At 45.6% G+C, this 18,772-nt stretch overlaps 1 protein-coding gene across 2 annotated transcripts in view; it reads left to right on the top strand.

Moving 5' to 3' along the window:
* Myo16 (myosin XVI) overlaps positions 1–18,772 on the top strand; it is a 450,668-nt gene that overhangs the window by 76,164 nt on the left and 355,732 nt on the right. The window contains exon 1 of one of the 2 annotated variants that reach the window (XM_060381366.1): positions 17,199–17,805. The exons of the other annotated variant lie outside the window; for it this stretch is intronic. Coding sequence (XP_060237349.1) covers positions 17,778–17,805 — 28 coding nt within the window. The 5' untranslated portion in view covers positions 17,199–17,777. Of the gene's footprint in view, positions 1–17,198; positions 17,806–18,772 lie in introns of those variants that run through there. 2 annotated transcript variants of the gene reach the window in all.

Genomic DNA, 18,772 nt, shown 5'->3' on the forward strand with positions numbered 1-18,772 from the left:
TTCTGACAAAATCAAACTCAGGAAGGGTTGTTGTTTGGGGTTGTGGTTTTAGGTCACTGTCCACTGTGTTTGGGAAGGTGTGGCATCAGGGGTGTGAGACAGTGCTCAGGAGGCTTTTCCCTTTCTGCTCAGTCTGGGAGCGCGGCCCACGGGGATGGTGCCAGGCACATCAGGGTGGGTCATACCTGTCACTGAAGCCAGTGTTGAAGCTCACGGAGGTTCTGGTCAGGTTGACAGTCAGTATCAACCACCACAGGCCACTTCCTCTCTTGGCCCTCTTTTTATTAATCCCTCTACACTCAAATACCCCAGGGTCTTGCATATTTGGTGAGGAAGGATGATTTCTATTGTATCTTATTGTCCCCTAGCTTTTGTCTCTCTGGTGAAGGAGACGATGAGGCCCAGTGCCAGCTCACGCCCACACATGCAGAGCAGGCAGGTGGTAGCTGGGGCTCTTCATGGAAGCTGTGAACCCCCAGCCTCAGCTGTATGGTTGCGCAGCTCACGGCAAATCCAGGCGTTCTATGTACTTGACTCTTGTCTTCCGTGCTGTGGGGACTGGCAGAGGCTCTGATATGCAAAAGGCCCAGAGCCATCTTGGCAGAGGAAGAGGTGACCTTGAGGCAGAGTAGAGGCCAGTGGACAGAGCCAGTAGCCGTGAATTAGAGGGTGCTAGGAAAACAGGAAAAGCAGGCTTCTTGCCTTTAAGATAGCAAATTTTCTTCTCCAGGTAAAGGGAAACCTTCCAGTTGTTAATTTCCAGACACACCAGTAAAAAATTCAGCTCAGTCACATTAATGGAAGAGATGACATGACAGGACTCACTGAGGTTCCCCACGCACACAAAAGCCATGAGAAGTTAAGTGATGGATTCTTATATGGACTTTAAAAATTAAAGATACCCATTACATACTACATATATCACTTTGGAAATAATGGCACGTGTCTTGCCGGCACCTGGAAGAAGTACCCTGTCAAGACTGAGCACTCTATCGGGTGCCCATGGCAACAAAGCACAGAGGCTTCCCTGCCTGCAGTCGCCGCAGCCTAATGCCGTCTGCGCTCCGTATGTTGTCCCAGCCCCGCTCCTTCACAGGGATGAGGCAAGAAAGGATTTAGAAAGTCACCTGTTTGGTAAACCAAATTAATCATTTAGCAAAGTTCCACAGGGAAGTCACTCAGAAGGAAATGAGACAGGGATGGATTTAGAACTATCAAAAACTGACATGTAGCCAGGATTGGATTTGGTTCAATTTTAAAGTCAGAGCAACTTTATGTTTTACCATCTGCTTCAACAAGAGCCTCATAAAATCTGAACACTGCGGTCCACAGAGATTCACATGTGAGGAGAGGTTGTGCTTTCCCGAAGGCCGTTTAAAGAGGAAACCCAGAATAAAGAAGGCTGGGGCTTGTCCAGAGATACAGTTGTAATTAGGAATCGCAGAAAGGATACATCCCATCTGCGTGCCGTGAGCCCAACTGTCCCGTCTGCTCTGCCACCCTCCAGAAAGCCTCAGGCTTTTCCTGAGCACAGCTTCCTTCCCACACAATGGGAAGCCTGGCTTCAGGCATGCTGATATTGAGAGAAAACAGCTAAACGTGCCTCCACCTTCCAACCTGCAAGCCGAAGCGCTGGCTTTGAAAGCGCAGCTCCGAGCTGCCCTGCAAGGCACACTTATTGCTAAAATTAGCCAAAGACGTGAGAGGGAAACACGTTGCCAAATTCTCATGGTCTGGATTCATGTGCAGGTGTTCTTCGTCGAGGAAGGCAACATTCTCACCAATAGATCTCTCCTGTCTCCACCTGCACATCATCACAAGTGTGTGCTCATGGCATTGGCCTGTTGCATGCTTTCTTGGTAGGGCATGAACATGTTGTCCTGGGTGCTCCTACAGCTGCTTCTCCTTGACCCTCTGCACACCTGTTGTAAGGCTGGTTCTCACAGTCCCTTGTGAATATGCCCAGTGAGTGAATGACTCTTTGTGAGCGTGCCCAGTGAGTGAATGAATGTGAAACAGGAGGGCCTCATGACATAAAGGAAGGCAGAGGACAAGGTGGTTTCTGCTTCAAGCACAGTTTTGCTGATGCTGACCCTTGTATGGAAGGATAAGATTCTCCAGGAAAAGTGTGCTTGGGTGTAGATGTGTATCTGTGCTCTGCAGTCTCCACAAGCATACTTTCATTTCAAAAATGCTCGCTCAAGGTCGCTCCATTGGCCTAACATTGAACATGTGTCAAACACCACACTGAATTAAAATATGTCAAAAAAGGTGCTGGTCTTTACCAAAATGGAGTCCACAGGCGGTATCCAAGTAAATGATAAACAGGAGATAAAGGGACAGAGGCTCAGACAGGCCCTGCACAACACAAGGATGCTCAGGGGAAGGACTTCTGAGTGTCAGGTGTGTGGGGAGGAGAGGGCGAATGTGTCACCCCTCTCTCCAGGATGGGCTGGCATCTGATGAGGGTTCCTGCCCTGCCCCTCCCTTACTGAGCTTGTTCTGCTGAGCGAGGAGGACCTGAGAAAGCCTGTCCTGCATGAGCTTCATCTCTGACTGCTTGTAGAAGGGCGGGATGGAGAGAGGGGTTATTCTAACATAGTGACTGTGAAACAGAAGAAAATCCCGTTGCCTTGGAAGGTAGTTAAGACAAGCAAGCACAGCTGCAGTTGTGAAATACCTGGAAAGGCAGGATTTGCTACGAATACACCTGTAGGTCAAAGAAGCAACACAGATGTCTGAATCAACATACTGAAAATTTAATCAAATTCATTAAAATAATTGTTTTTAGCTCTTGCTGAAGATAGTAGGGAACATTTGTGTGTCTGTGGAAATCTACATAATCTTTCTGGATGTGACATTCTCCTTGAGCAAGCATTGGATATATGCAAATAAGCGATTTAGTCTCAATGTGTCCTCATTTCTCAATATGCTTGACACATTCCAAAACTCATCTTGACTTTTTCCTTGTCTTCCAGTCTTCCATGTTTCCTGCCCCTGAGTTTTGTTTTTTGTCAGTTGTGTTAAAAAAAGAAAAACCTTCAAAACAGGGCATCACAGTTGGAGAGCAGGGCACCACAGCTCTCCAAGTGTCACTGTCACAGCCTCTCCTACCCAAGGAAGGCATTCTAGGAAGCTGACAGAAGTCAATGAAAAAAAGAGTACTAAACAAAGTGCTAGTGGATAAAAATGGGGAGAAATTTAAAGGGTTTATTCACCAGATTTACCCAGACTGTAAGACTGGTTCAATTCATGGAAATGAATTAAGTCAGTAGACTAGATTAGTGTAAGAAGAAACAAAAGGCTTCCTGTCCCCCTCATAGAATATAAAACATGGCAAAACCTAACCCATTTAAATATTAAAAACCCAAAACATTAGCAATGAAAAGATGACACTTTTACCTGGTGAATTTTCACTTCTAAGACCAGGAATCTGACAAGACTGTCCTCACCATGACTGCTCATTGGTTTCTGCGCCTGGAGAAAGGGCACCTTGGGAGAAAACAAAGTAAAGGGGATTCAGATTAGAAAGTAAGAAAAGAAAAAGATCTATATTTAGATAGCATGATCTTACATACACACACACACACACACACACTAAAAGTGAATCATCCAACCTACAGGCTATATGGCCAATGACAGAAGCCACATTTCTGTAATCAGCATTGAACAATCACAAGTCAATTTAAGGAACCGCTGCATTTACAAATAGCATCAGATATAGTACACTACCTTAGTGAAAAGTTAATGAAAGAAGCACAAATTTTGTACATTTGAAACAACAAAATACTGTTGAAGAAGTTAAGGGAGTCTTAAATAAAAAAGCATTCATAATTCATGGACTGAATAGGTATTATGTTACATAGGACAATGCTTTCTGAGTAGATCCACAGGATAAATGCAATATCTCTTAACATTGCAACTGGATTTTTTTTTAATAGATGATCTGAGCTTAAGAGTAATATGTAAATGTAAAGTGCCAAGCTAGACAAGGCAATTAGGAAAAGAAAACAGAAGAAAAGGAACATCATGTCATGATTCCAAAACGGCTACAAAGCCACAGTAAGCCAAGGCACAGTGGCACCAGCACTAGACTAGACACACAAATTAGTGGAGAAGAAGAGAGAGTCTAGAAATAATCTTTTAGTTATGGTCAATCAGCTGTTGATGAAGGTTTGAAAACTGTTGAATGGGACAAGAAGAGCCTTTTCAGCTAACAGTGCTGGGAAAGCAGAAGATCCGTGTGCGCGGGAACAGAGCCTCACGCCACACACAAATGATGCCTGAGCCACACCATGGGATCAAGCAGTTCTAAACACTCAAAAGCCTCCGAAACCGAAGAGCAAATCTTTGCAACCTGGGATTAGAGGAAGAGTTTGTATCTGACACCGCCAGCGGTGAGACAAATGAATGCTGATGTGTATTACAACCATAACGGTTATGTTTCCTGTGAGACACTGCTGAGACCCTCAAAGCTCAAGCATTTCTCCAGGGTAAAGCATCCTTACAATCCAACAATTAAAAGGAGACAGACCCTTTGAAGGCTGGAGAACCTGTGCTTATAGAAGAAATACACACACACACAATGCTCAGAATCAGAATCTTAATAATGAAGGAAATGCTAATAAAAAGTATGAGAGAGATTCCACGTCTGCCACAGAGCCTAAAGGCCAAGGAATTAGTTAGAGAGTGGCATGTGTTATTGAGGACAGGAAGAGATTTGGACCCCAGCACTGGTGAGATCTTTGGAAAGTTCATCAGCTCTGCAACATGTTAAATATAGAGTCATCAGAGACCCCAAATATCCTCTCCTGGAGAGGAGAATGGAAAGCACACATCTATGCAGAAATGTATGTAAAATTCACAACAGAATTCATTATTCATGATAGCAGAACAGATAAACGATCAAAGCCCAAAATATGGAAGCAGTGTCAGTGCTCACCTATTAAATAAATAGAAAAATCTAAGATATCACAAAATTTCATGTCACTTACTTTCAAGAGAAATGATGCTGCTTTCAGCAGGAAAGTGGATGAAACCTGGAAATATTGTGTGAAAAAGTCAAATGCAAGCAGCCACACAGGGTAAGATTTCTATCCTTCATATGACCGGAGTTTGAGAATCCAAAGATACTGAAGCAGATTGGAGGACGCCAGCAGAGGCAGCAGAGTGGCCCAGGTGTTGTCTTTACCCAGCCTCATCCAAGGCACTCTGTCTCCAGCCTAGGCTGTCCATTACAACGGGAGGGCACATGCCCTTTCATCCTGGCTGTCCTGCAAGGAAAAAGTGTTCCCCTGGTCCTCCCTGCACCGTTCCGAAACATCCTCTGTATGGCTGAAGGGAATGAATCGCTCTGTCTTCCTGTTCCTTATTTGTGAAAAGTGTGCTTGCTCTTTAGCTGGTCTGCCTGGCTGCCGTCCTCATTCCTCCAGGACATTAATCACCTGAGAACGCAACCTACAGACTTAACGCAAAAATCCGCTCGAGTCAGGGTTCTCTATGCAGCCCTAGCCACGGACTCTGTAGAACAGGCTGGCCTTGAACTCAGGTCTGCCTGCCTCTGCCTCTGCCTCTGCCTCCGAGCTCTGGGATTTTAAGTGTGCCCCACTATGACTGAGCTCAGTGTGACCAAGTCTGTCCTGGACATTCCAACTAAAGTTCTATGGTGTGTGCTTGACCACTGAGGAAGCAAGAGCGCACTCTGTATTGTGCTGTTGGCCTCTCTTGGCCATTGGTGATGGGGCCATAGGGATCAGGCTTCCTGTCTTTACCCTGTGACATCATCTGTCTAGGAGGTGAGGTCATTACTTTCTTCTTAAAGCAGACTCGGCCTCCACTGCCTTGAGAAAGTTTTCGGGATTCATCAAGACTCAAGCAAGGGAAGAAGAAGAAAGAAGGGAGGTGCTCCTTTCTGTTCACTGCATTCCTCATGTCCATATAGCATGTGGGACAAAGAGATGGGAGGAAAGGAAAAGTGGTGTGTAGAGCAAATCTGTTAACAAAACTACCATAATCTTGGACTTTAATTGTGTATTTTATATCCATAAGGCATTTATGATTAATCAGTTTACTGATTAAGCGACCATGTGCTAGGAAGTGAATTGTTAAAGATGACTGTGTGCATCGATTAGTGGAGAGAAAAATTCAGAGACCAAAATTACAGTAGCAAACTGGGTGTGTGGTCCTGTGAGTGGATGGGTTCATTGAGAAGTGTGAAGGGCCCCCGCCCTCTCCATCTTGGTCATTGCCACGTGTCTGTTTGCTATGCCTGCGTGATCTCCTCATTGGGGCCTGGATTCTTGCTGGCACACAGCTCTAGTATCTATCACCACAGTCATAGCACCTGTGTCTGTGAACTGTTGATTCCAAATCTCCATCAGCTGTGCTGGCTCCCCTCTGAGAGCGGTGGAGACCCGAGGAACTCAGCCACTCTTGCAGCGCCTGTCTGACAGCAGGAGAAGCAACCCGGGCCTCTCCACATGAGCAGAGCTCTGCCCCCACCACTCCTTTTCTCAACGACCCGGTTCCTTCCATTTCCCCACAGCAGTTTGAGGGGATGTTTTCCTCCAGTTTTATGGTTGCCTAGAGCATGGGTTCTCAGAATCACAGGTACGGAAGACCTCAGGGTGCTAGGTGTGTCCCAGAGGGCGGCCCAACAATGATGATACTGGTCCATAGACCACACACCCTGGAATGCACTCTCTTGCTAATCCCCCTGTTTCCTTCTACCCGTCCTTTAGCTTTAGGTGATCATTTCAGCAAGGTCTCCTCAGGCCCCGCGGACTGAAGGAGGTGTTCAAGTCTAACTGCTGACCATGGCTTTCCTACTGTGGTTCCTGCTGTTCTCTTGTTCACATGCTCTAGCATCCTCCGCGAGCCACTGAGCAGTGGCTCAGAGCTGTGCTGTGCTACAAGTTCTTAAAGGACATAAAAGGAAAACATGAAAACATTCCCAAGAATCCTGTATCTCTCCAACAGCACAGAGATGCAGCAGGCTCCGGCAGCATGCAGCACAGTGGCAGATGGCACAGTGGTAGCACAGGCCTGAGGACAGGGCTTTCTCACTCCCTGACAGTCACTTTTTATCCTGTCATGTGTGCTGTCTAGACTCCTCACTTCTTAAGAACAACCTGCTGTCTTTCCCAGTCTCTTACACTCTGAGCCAGGGGGTGGCCTCATCTGAGCCCCTTTCAAAACTCAGTGAGCAGGTGGTCATAGTTAGCTTCCTATCGCTGTATTAGAACATGAGCAAAGCAGCTTGGGGAAGAAAGGGTTTGTTTCATGCTGCAACTCTCAGATCATGCTTCATCACCCAGGGAAGCCAGGGCAGGACCTCAAAATAGGAACGTGGAGGCAGGAACTGGAGAAGAGGCCACAGAGCACTGCTGCTTACGGCTTACTGCTCGTTGTTCACTTAGCCTGTGTTCCTAGACAACCCAGGACCACCTGCCCAAGACTGATCCACCCACAGCAGACTGCGCCCTCCCCCGTCAATCAAGAATCAAAACATGCCCAGCAGGTTTGCCTACAGGCCAGTGCGGTGGGGCATCTTCTCAGTAGAGGTCCCTCCTCTCAAACGAGTCCAGCTGATGTCAAGGTGACAACCAGCCAGGAGACAAGCTTTCTCTTTTCCTTTCTCACATCGCAACCCACTTCCCCATCAGGGGAATCTCAGGTCCATCATTTGGTGGGAATCAATCTAGGCTGCTCCATCCTCAGCACGGGGATGATTTCAAGCCCACGTCATTTCAAGGGTGGACTAAAATGAGAGTTTTATGTTGCTTCCTTGCTGGCTGCCCCATCTTCTCAGCCCTGCTCTTCAACATCTCACAACGTCACTATTCTGGTGGGAATCTGATAGGTGACACCCTTCTGTTCCATGAGCTGCCCTCCTGTTTTAGGTCAGGGGGCCCTTTGGCAGTCTATGGACCCTCTGTAAAGTCTGTAGGTATACCCAGGGAAAGCTTGCCTGCACAGTGAAGTTCTTGACTCCAGAGACAGTGTCCTGCCTGTCTCCAAAACTCCGATTTTAGCTGCTTCTTTTGTGTTTGTTTGCTTGTTTGTTGTTTACTCCTTTGTTTTGTTTTCTCTATGTAGCCTTGGTTGTAGACTCTGTAGACCAGGTTGGCCTCAAACTCAGAGATCTGCCTGCATCTGCCTCGCTGAGTGCTGGGACTACCGGTGTGCCCCGTGTGCCTGGCTCTTTAGCTGCTTCTTGTGTGCAATATAGATATTCCAGAATCCCCGCGCCACATGGCACTCTGTGGATGCACTGTGCCCTTGACAAGATGTTCCGCTGACAGAAGGGTTTTCTCCACGTCTGTTGCACATGCCAGGAAATATTATCTATGGTAGCTTACTTACCATGCGAGGAAATTCTGTCTTCATGTGTGTGTCTGTGAGTAAACAATTGAATACATGATAAACTAACACCCTCAAGCTACCCGTGTTTTACATCTTCGAGAATTTTTCTCTGTCAGTTGCTGCTATGTGAGATTTCTCAGTCAAAGTGCCGTTCAAGCACAGGTACCTGGAGTCTCATCCCCAGCAACCCCGCTATAAAAGCCAGGCCTGCGGCACTTACCTGTAATCCCAGTGCTGGAGAGAAGGCAGGGGCCTCTTTGGAGCTTTCGGGTCTGGCAGTCTAGACAAACTCATGACCTTCATGTTCAGTGAGAGACCTGGTCTCGAAATATAAGGTAGCAATCAATTGGTAACCTTTGACCTATCCACACGCACCACCTTCCCCCACTACATACCAAAAAGCTGATGTGCATCTTATAGAGTAAAATGCACAAATACGACAGTGCAGGTCAGCAAGTCTCAAGCCTGCATCTTCAGACCACTTCTCATCCCCCAGACCAAAATACAAAACATTTTTCTTTGTTCTAGAAGCTTCCTCTATGACTCCTTTTTCTGCTAATAATCTGTTTCCTTTTTCTGCTATCATAAATCCTGAAGTTCATGCAAGTGAACCAGGTCATAAATGTGACACTTTCAAAATATCTTCCACCAGATTCACGTGAGATTTTAATTCGGGGTTTTTTCTTCACAGCCGTCGCAGTTATTCTACTTTGAAACACTTAATTAACACCTGCAAGTAGGTTTTAGAGATATTTGTCCGTGGATTCCATGGAGGTGTGGAAGCAGTTCCTCCAGTACAAACAGCTTAGACATAGGTGTTAATGGTCACAGCTATATTCTGAAAATGTCTATTAAAATTATTACAATTGAGCTATTAGATAACAGTTAAATTCCTCTGTGCACTCTGAAATCCCGTGTGTGAAAGTATACTATGCTTTTCTTAATGAAGTCTTGCTTTCTATCTGTAAGTCTTTTTGTTGTTGCTGCTTGAGACACTATGTAAGCTCTGGCCAGCCTGGAACTCCCTCTATGGAAAGGGTAGTGTCAGAGGCAAAGAGATCCTTCTGCCTCTGCCTTCCAAGCTGAGTTAAAGGTGCTCAGTACCATGCTGAGCCCGTTTGTAGATCTGCCGACACTTGCTTCCTGTTTGTACTCATGACTCTCCTTACACAGAGTTCAAGGTGGTTTGCCTGTGCTGCCCTAGACACTCTGATGGACACTCAATGGTGGCAACGCAGCACCGCACCGGCCTTTCAGAAGAAGCTCTCCTGATGCATACATTCTCTGCAAGGCACTGAGCATTCGCATGTATGCTGTATGTATGCAATTTACGATATATAACCAGGGTGAGCAAGCAGTAAGGCAGTGCCACCAACCTAACTGCAGAAGAAAGGTGCAGGAAGATGCTGATGTCCATCTCTCCTCCACCGTTGCACCCTGATTTTCCTACTGTGTGTGACCCTTGTCTTTTCTGGGTCTTTTCTGTACCCTTGCTTTGGCCTTCTCCCTCTACTTATGCATAATAGGAAGGGTAGAGGTTCATGAGGAACAGAAGGGCAAGGAGGGTGCTAAAAGAAAAAGAAAGTCGGAACAAACCTGGCAGAAAGAAGGGAAGTGGATGCCAGGAGTCGCAGCACATGACACGTGGTATCCAAAAGTCATTTTAAAAATGGCATTGACCCCGGATGCGATGTAGGACTCCTCCATGGCCAAACTGGACCCTGGTGTGGGGACTTCATGGCGAATCTGGTCTTGCTCTTACATGCTTGAATACCCATACACTTTGCTTAGTCTTCGTGCCTTAGTTCCTTGACTTGTTACAAACATAAAGAGTAATAGCGGTCTCTACGATACTCCATTTTGAGGATTAGCTGAGTGGATCCTTAAGACTTGCTTACAAAAATGCCTAGTACATTGGAATTATGGTTTGCTCATTGCACACAGTCGTGTTTACCCAGTGCAGGCAGAATCAACACAGGACTGTTGTTTATCTCTAAACTCTTCAAAACACCTCAGGCTCTAAGTAGAGAGGGAGAGAGAAGAGGATGAGGAGGTAGGGGGCAGAGACAGAAGAAAGTAGAGCTGAAGAGAGGGAGAGTAACAGACAACACAAAGCCCCGGGTCATGATTCAGGGATTTGGAAAACAGCTTTCTTGCCTTGTTCCACTGCAGCCCTCTTCTTACAGAGCAGAGCATGGAAGCCAGCTGCTGTGTGTGTGGGCAGTGGGATGAACCACAGAGAAACCACTGCATCAGAAGACTGTAAGCCTCTGCAAGTGGCTGATACATCGGTCTACCTGCTGAGGGGGAGGGGAGAGGGAGAGAAAAGGAGGGGAAGTCAGAGGGAGGCAGATACTCTCAGGCCTAACCAGCTTTAGGGCTACAGTATTCACATCTCAGGGTACAACACCATCTTGTCCTCTCAGACTGGCTCTCCAGACAACACATCAACGCTGCCAAGCTCCTTGACCTCCTGACCCCACGACACAGACAGAAAGAACCAGGCTACATTTGGAGCAGCAAGTCCCGATAATCACTCAGGCTACAGGCTACTCCCATCACTAAGTTGTAAGGACCAAGTGCCCACCCGAAAGCACTAAAAATTCTGAAAAGCTTTGCACTTAATATTCTCTCTCTCCCTGTTTCCCTCTTTTATAAGTTTATTCACTTTACATTCTAGTCATAGTCCCCTCTCTTTTCTCCTCCCAGTCCCACCCTCCTTCCTTGTTTCCCCCTATCCTGGTCCCCTAGTCCTCAGAAAGGGGAGCCCTTCTCCCTTACCAACCCCAGACTATCTCATTAGGACTTTCTGGATTCTCTTCCTCTGTAGCCTGGCAAGGCTGCCTCACCAGGGGTAAGGGATCGAAGAGCAGGCAACAGAGTCCATATCAGAGAAAGCCCCTGCTCCCCTTACTAGGGAACACACAGGGAGACTGAGCTGCCATGGGCCACATCTGAGCAGGGGTTCTAGGTCCTCTCCATGCATGGCCCTTGGTTGGAGTATCAGTCTCAGCAGGCCCCCCTGGGACCAGATTTTTTGGCTCTGTTGGTCTTCTTATGGAGCTCCTGTCCCCTCTGGTCCTTCTATTCCCCACTCTTCCCTGTGCTCTTTCCAAAGTTTGGCTGTGAGTCTCAGCTTCTGCTTTGATCCCCTGCTGGTTGCAGTCTTTCAGAGGGCGTATATGGTAGGTTCCCATCCTGTTCCCTCTCTTCATCCACGTCTGGTGTCTATTCTATTTGCCCTTCTGAATGAGAATTAAGCATTCTCCCTGGTGTCCTCCTTGTTATTTAGCTTCTTTAGGTCTGTGGATTGTAGTGTAGTGTCCTGTACTGTGTGGCTAAATCTGTTTGTGAGTGAGTATATACCATCTGTGTCTTTCTGGGTCTGGATTACCTCTCAGAATGATCTTTCCCAGATCCATCCATTTGCCTGAAAATTTCACGATTTCCTTGTTTTTAATAGCCAAATGGTATTTTGTTGTATAGATGTACCACCATTTCTTTATCCATTGCTAGGTTGAGGGACATATGGGTTGTTTCCAGATTCTGGTAATTATGAATAAAGCTGCTGTGAACATGGCTGAACAAATGTCCTTGCTGTATGGTAGAATATCTTTTGGTTATATTCCCAGGAGTGGTATAGCTGTGTACTTTAACTTGAGAAAATGGTTAAATACCATTTCAAATTCAGATGTTTCATAGTACATGTCTTTTTCCAGATCCTTTAAAATATTGTTAAAATTTTGGGACCTGTCTAGAGCCAGGGCTTCACCGTGGTAACGCAAAAGGGGATCTGCAGCTAGGGAAATCACTTAGAAGAAGGAAGTCAAACTCACCTCCCTCCCTGTAATAAGGTTGAAGGAGACTTCCTGTTCAGTGTTAATGTCAGACATGCTAGGTCCACTTGCTTCATGGACATTCCCATGAAGGAAAGACGAGATTCTGCTTCCTTACTCGTTTCCTCCTTTGCTCTTCACTGCTGCAGATCCTGTGGTAATAAACGTCTTGTCTTCTGCCTTCAGTAAAACACCCCCCACAAGGCCTCTAGTGGCAAATGCTACAAGAGGTTGTCACCTTCTGGTTCTCTCCTTGTGACCTGATTGTTCAGTGATATTTTATACTTTATTCGAAATAAGAAAAACTCGAGAATTTAGCTTCAGACAATACCTAGCAAGAAAGAGGCTTTCATTCAACAGTAAGAAACATACAAAGCACTATACTGAAACACTGAATGGATTCATACAAGGGAAAAATAAATAAGTACAGGATTGCCAGAATGTGAGATGAGTTTAAGCTAATACAAGTGTAGGCTAAATGGGCTTGATATAAAATCTGAAGGATTTATAGAAATCGAATAAGTAAATCTGTGTGTAAGCAGGCAAGTAGCTGGCTAATTAAGTTAACACTAATAAACAAGGCATGATTGTAGCTAAACACAGAGGCATGCTCCTGGAATTCCAGCACCTGGAGGAAAGGTAGGAGCATCTGAGGCCAGCCAAGCTCCCACTGTGTGTGTGTGTGTAAATATGTACACATGCATGCATATAAATAAACAGGCATGTGTATGTTCTACAGCCCAATATTTATATCAGTTGAAAATATGGAAAGAGATTTCTGTATACAGCTCCTTCAAAACTTATATGATCTTCTTCAGGAAATCTTGTATTATTTTCAGCAAACAAACAACTGTTTTTTTCCTCAGAAGGAGTGAAGAGGCAGAGAATATTCAGTGACTCCTTTGCTTTTCCACACAGTGCATACACACACACACACACACACACACACACACACACACAGCCACAGTCATATGCTAACACTATTCTGCTTTGATTCACTTTAGGATAAAAAATGTGGGGTCAACTTCAAATTCATATGTGAGAGAGTGTGGGGTCCTCCCTTCTGGTTCATCTTAACACACATGCTGCGGAAATTTCAAAGTTTGTTTTGCAATTTAAGTGAAAGGAAAATACAAATGCCTTACAAATATTCCTGCCTAGATACTAGAGAAGATGGAAAAAATATTCCCATTACAGGAAAATTTTTCAAGAGGCATGTGGGTGACCAGATGCCTGAACGAGTGATGGGAACACCCAGCAAACCTCTGGAAGTCCTGTGTACTCATCAAGGCTCATATAAATGCCTTGTTTTCAGCAGTCTTGGACATGCTTTCTTCTTCTACATCACTGCTCTACAAAGACAGTAGAATAGGTGGTGAGGACAGTGTGTGTTCTGATGTAACACATTCTCTCTGAGACTTGAAACCCTTGCTTAGTATGTCTGCACTCTGCCAGGCGAATCTGTGCTTTAATTTCCCTCCCTTTGTCCAGGTCTGTCTACGGATAACATCAATGGCCATTGTTGCCTCGGGTGTATGTGGAGCTCTGTGCTGACCCGTGTCTGACAGCCTCGGTCTAATGGACAATTTGAGTTCAGTGTCAGCCTCAGAAGTGGGTGCAGCAAGGACGGGAGCTCAAGCAGAGACAGGAGACTGATCCAGGCTCCAGCAACAGTGTCAGCTAAAGTTGCAGATCGAGAGCCAGCTGCAGTACGCCCTCTTGGCTGCTTTTTGGGGAAAGACCGTGTAAGCCTACAGGGGCCTGAAATCATTAGACTAAAGCTGTGACTACAGGTGAGCTCAGACCCCATCCACCCAGAAGCCTCTAGTTTTGGTCACAGAAGGCCTGAACATGCCTTTCCCAGTGTCTTGGTAATGGTGGTGTGCTTCACATTTTTTGCAGGTCCTTAAATTTTTTCATCATTGTGTGAAGCCTCAGCCTGTTTCTGGAATTGAGGAAGGATGCCCCTGTCTCAGAGTTTGGTTTTACAACATGGCAGGCCTGCTGTGAGCAGTTCATATCTTCATGGTGGGGGTGGGGTGCTGTTGCTGTTGTGGTCTGCTGTATCAGTGACTTTTCCTGTTGCTTACACAAAAACTTCTGGCAAGAAGTACTTACAGGAGGAAGGGATGCCTTAGCTCAGAGGCTGAGGGTGTGTGGTCCATCCTGCTTGGAAGGGCATGGTGGCAGCTGAGGCCTGAGACTCTGGCCGCATTGCATCGATACGCAGGAATTGGAGAGTGGAATGCTGGTCTTTAGTTAGCCTCCTTCCTTTTCCTTTGTCTTCCGTATGATGATGACTCTCACATTGAAAGTGGTCTTCCCTCCTCAGCTAAACTCGTCTCTGGAAATGCCTCTACAGAGACTTGGAGCTGTGTCTGTTAGGGTATCTAAACCACGTCGAGATGATAATGAAGGGGACTGTCACAGCACTCAGCTCACACGCTCTAACAGTAGTGATGACTGAGGGCTTCAGTCTCTAATTCCATCATTGAATAGTATGTCAAAAATCCATGAACTGTTGGATGAGGAACTATCAAAAGATTGGAAACCTGGATCCCACCTTGTACAGCCTGGAACTCGGGTTCTATGTATCTGATCTGGGGCACAGTAAATTCACTTCCTGAGCAAGTGTATACAGTTAAATACTTGTCGGCATGGTTTCTTTCTTTCTTTCTTTCTTTCTTTCTTTCTTTCTTTCTTTCTTTTGTTGTTAAGTTGGGGAATGATCAAGTTTATTTGAAAAAAATGTCTGGTATATAATAATTATTACATTTAGAAGTAAAATTAGCATGTGCTTGTGTCAGAAATAGTGTGAACAGTTGTTTGATGCATAATCAACGAAAAGTGCTTGTTGAAATAGTCTTGACATTTTCACTGACAACAATGGGGTATTGTAAAAATGCTGCAGAATAACAAACTAACTGCGTTATTAGTTGTGAAGTGCCCCGCGATGGGAACAACTGCTCTGTCCAAATGCTTGTATTTAACATTGTGCCTAATGACCAATTCCGCAACGGAAATGAATTCCTAGGAGCATACCCTTTCCAGCTCAGCTCTGTCTCACTGCTGCTGTCAAATCTGATATTATCCATAAAATATGTGATTCAAAGAGCTGTGATGTGGCCTGTATGATCCCTTCCAGAGCTGGGTTTCTTAGGAAAGATAAATTTCAAGAAATGTAATAAATTTTAAGACACCCTTTGTCCCATGTTATGAAAGTTAATCCAATCTATGTTAGTATGATCTATGTTCCCACCATATTCTTCTCTCGAATAAGGAACTAGTTCTTGTTTGATTGTGACGGGAAAATACAAATGCATCTCTTTTCGGCCATGCATGTCCCCAAAGGTTCACAACATGAGCACAAAGTTCTAAAGTCTAATATAAGGCAACCTTAGAATGTATGGAAGTGACTAGTACACTAAGCTCAGACACATCTCCTGCTGTGTCTGTCCATCTCTTGTACAGCTCACGCACACCTCATTTTTTACAGATTGTGCATAGCTCGTGCACACCTCCCACACAGCTCGTGCACACCTCACACACAGCTCATGCCCATGAAGCAGAGTGAAGCATTCATCTGCTTCCTCAGAGTGTCTGTGTCTAGTGTCTCTCCTCTACACAGTTTCTGGGCCTGTTTCCCTGGTCCTATTGCTTCTTACGCCCTGGGTGCACCTGATTGGTGTGACTCTGCATCTCATCAGTGAACACCCTGACGGCAGGGATGTGCTTAGGTCGGAGTTCTGCCAGAGGGTTTAACTTGTTTAAAATAGATCACTAGGGACCAGTCAGCCATACTGCAAGTAATGCCTTCTGGAGTCACGGTTTTCAGTTTAGGGAGTGAATCACAGAACTCCATTGTTGGAGGGCGGGCTGACTGTGTGCATCCAGAGGCACGCAGGTTCCAGAGTCTTCAGGTGTAGAGAGGAATGCAGACAGCAGAGTCTGTCACTGTGGTAAGGCTAGCTACACAGCAGGAAGTTCCTGAAAGAGGCTGGCCAGTACTCCAGTGGATGCAGAATCGCTGTGCGTGCAGATCCCTGCCCTGAGTTAAGAGGAAGGGGCCTTGCTCTTGCCGGTCCATAAGAGGTATGTACAGCCTCTGCTTCTTACTGCAACAGTGCAAAACCTTGCACAAAGAAATTTAAAAAGTACTCTACACTATCCTTGACTATAAATGCTGCATTTCAGACCCTTCACGACACATTTTTATTCCTGAAAATCACCCAACCTGTTACAGGTCATAGGTGATAGGGTCTGTAACTACTGAATGGAATGAAGGGTGGAAGTCTCCTTCCTAATGCTGGAGAAAGTAGGTTAAAGTGTGGCAGGGCCACTGGATACAGAGTGCAAACACATAGATCATATGCTGTCCAGGTCGAGTGTTGGTCCACATGTTATATGCTAACTCACCTTAAACTGGGAGAGGGAAAATCAATTTCTTCCAACCACTCCATGGCAGACCCCATACTCAAAAATACTTAAACAGCATAAGTCGGACTCCATGATTTTTTAAAGGGAGCGAGAGCATAAAGTTGAGTGGGTGGAGAGTTGGGGGAGGCAAAGAATATGATCAATATATATTGTATAAAATTCTCAAAGACTAAATAAAAATATTGTTAGAATACAAATACATTAACTTAGAAAATAATCACTTACACATTTTCATTTGTAAGTGACTTACATGTGACCTTTTCTGCATAACTAGATATTAAAATATGGTATTTGCCCCATTACAGTAGAGTCTGGGAGAACATGTGCTCCCTTCTGATTGCAGCCGGGCAAACTTCCTTCACTCGCTTGGGTTGTGCAGTTTAATTCACTGCAGTTTGCAGAGGTAGCAAAATCCTAAATTTTCAAGCTGTGCAAATCAACATATTTCTGTGGGTAATTTAAATTTCGCATTCTGCACAGATAACCAAGAGGATGCCTTGTGAGAACGCTTCCTGGCGAGAGGCAGATCAAAGCGCCCTCTTCCTAAGAGGGGTTCTATTTTGAGCTTCTGCTGTCCATTTCATATTCACACACAGCAACTGGTGGCAACTAAGAATAGCGAGCTTGGCCACCAGCTCGGAATCCAGTCCCATCGGGGCACCGGCAGGGAGCACCAGGAGGATTCCGGATCTCGGGTAGCATCTCCCTCCTGCCCACTCATCAGCGTAGTCTCCTGGTCTTTGAAAGCTGTGGAGGAGCCATTAGCAGGCAGGACTGGGAGGGAGAGCCGCAGTGCAGCACACCTCCACGCTAGCAGCAGGCTGTAGCCGCACGTGAGCACCAATTAGAGCGACCCTTCCCAGGACTGTAGCACTGGAGTGTGTCAATCAAGGGCGCTAGGTAGCGCGGGCATCGGTGGCGGCTCAAGCCACCCCGGGGGCTGCTCTCAACTCCAGCTGCCGAATGAAAATGAGTTGATGCTTTCTGCACGAGCATGAACGGGAGCCTCTGTTCAGCAATGCATTCTGAAGTGCACCGTTACCTGAGCAGGGACCCTAAATTATGCATTTCCTGGGGACAGCCGTCATAGCGGAAGAGAATGCTGGGACCCATAGCAGGATTCGTGCTTGAGGAGAGACGATGTCTCACTATCATTTTATCAAGTGCTGTAAGTAGGCTTGCTGACTTGTGTGTGAATACGTTTGTCTCTTCAAGCTTTATTTTAAACATATGCCAGCATTAAGGCAGGTGTTCTGGTGTGTGGCATACAGACGGGTGAAATTGGTGACTGTGAAGGGCAGGCTGCGTTCTGTTTCATCTCTGATTCTGGAATAATTCATTTTTTTAATCTAAATTCTGGAGTGTGAAAAATCTTTAAGACAATGCATTTTTAAAAGGATCTGTAGGATATAAAAAAAACTGAGAAGGAAAGAAATATGTAAAGCAAAGTTGTTTAAGGATTCCCACACTATTAGGCATTTGGATAATGTGTGTACAACTTATTTGGCTAGTGCATGGCTGGAGTCACTTGATGATTTATCTCACTTTCAAGTTTCGCTGCTGTGGTCCCACTCAGTGCTCAGCTGCTCAGCCTGTGTCCGGGCTATCCTTGGCTGGGGAGTTTTGTCCTTGTGCCCTTCACCTTGCAGAGATGCTGCGCCCAGGCGCTGCGCTGATGCTCAGAAGTGCAGAGTAGTCAGCCAGCAGCTGTCCTTGTGGCTTTCCTTAATATTGGGATTCCAGCAGGGTGCTCTGAGCTAGATGCTACTTGCACCCAAACCTTCTCTGCTAGTGACAAGGACGGAGAGGACACGTTCACAGCAAACACACCCTGTTGGATGCAATTCATTCTTTTCCCATAGCACTCCTGCAAACTTCTGCACATTTATGTCACGATCTCACAGTGATAGGAGATGTTGCTGCAGGACAGATTTCTGGTAAGATTGTGCGTGTTGCTGACAAGGACATGCCAATGTTAATTAAGCCTCTTGTCGAGGGAACGTGGTTTAAAGGGATCCTAAATTTTTTCCTAAAGGAGACTTAAAAAAATATGTTTGAGAAAAAATTAGTTGTCTAGATCTTATTTTTGTTGGATGATAGACAAGAGGGTGGTAGCCCCTGATTATTAAAATAAA

The sequence above is a fragment of the Meriones unguiculatus genome, chromosome 4, assembly GCF_030254825.1.
Source record: "Meriones unguiculatus strain TT.TT164.6M chromosome 4, Bangor_MerUng_6.1, whole genome shotgun sequence".
Classification (NCBI taxonomy): Eukaryota; Metazoa; Chordata; class Mammalia; order Rodentia; family Muridae; genus Meriones; species Meriones unguiculatus.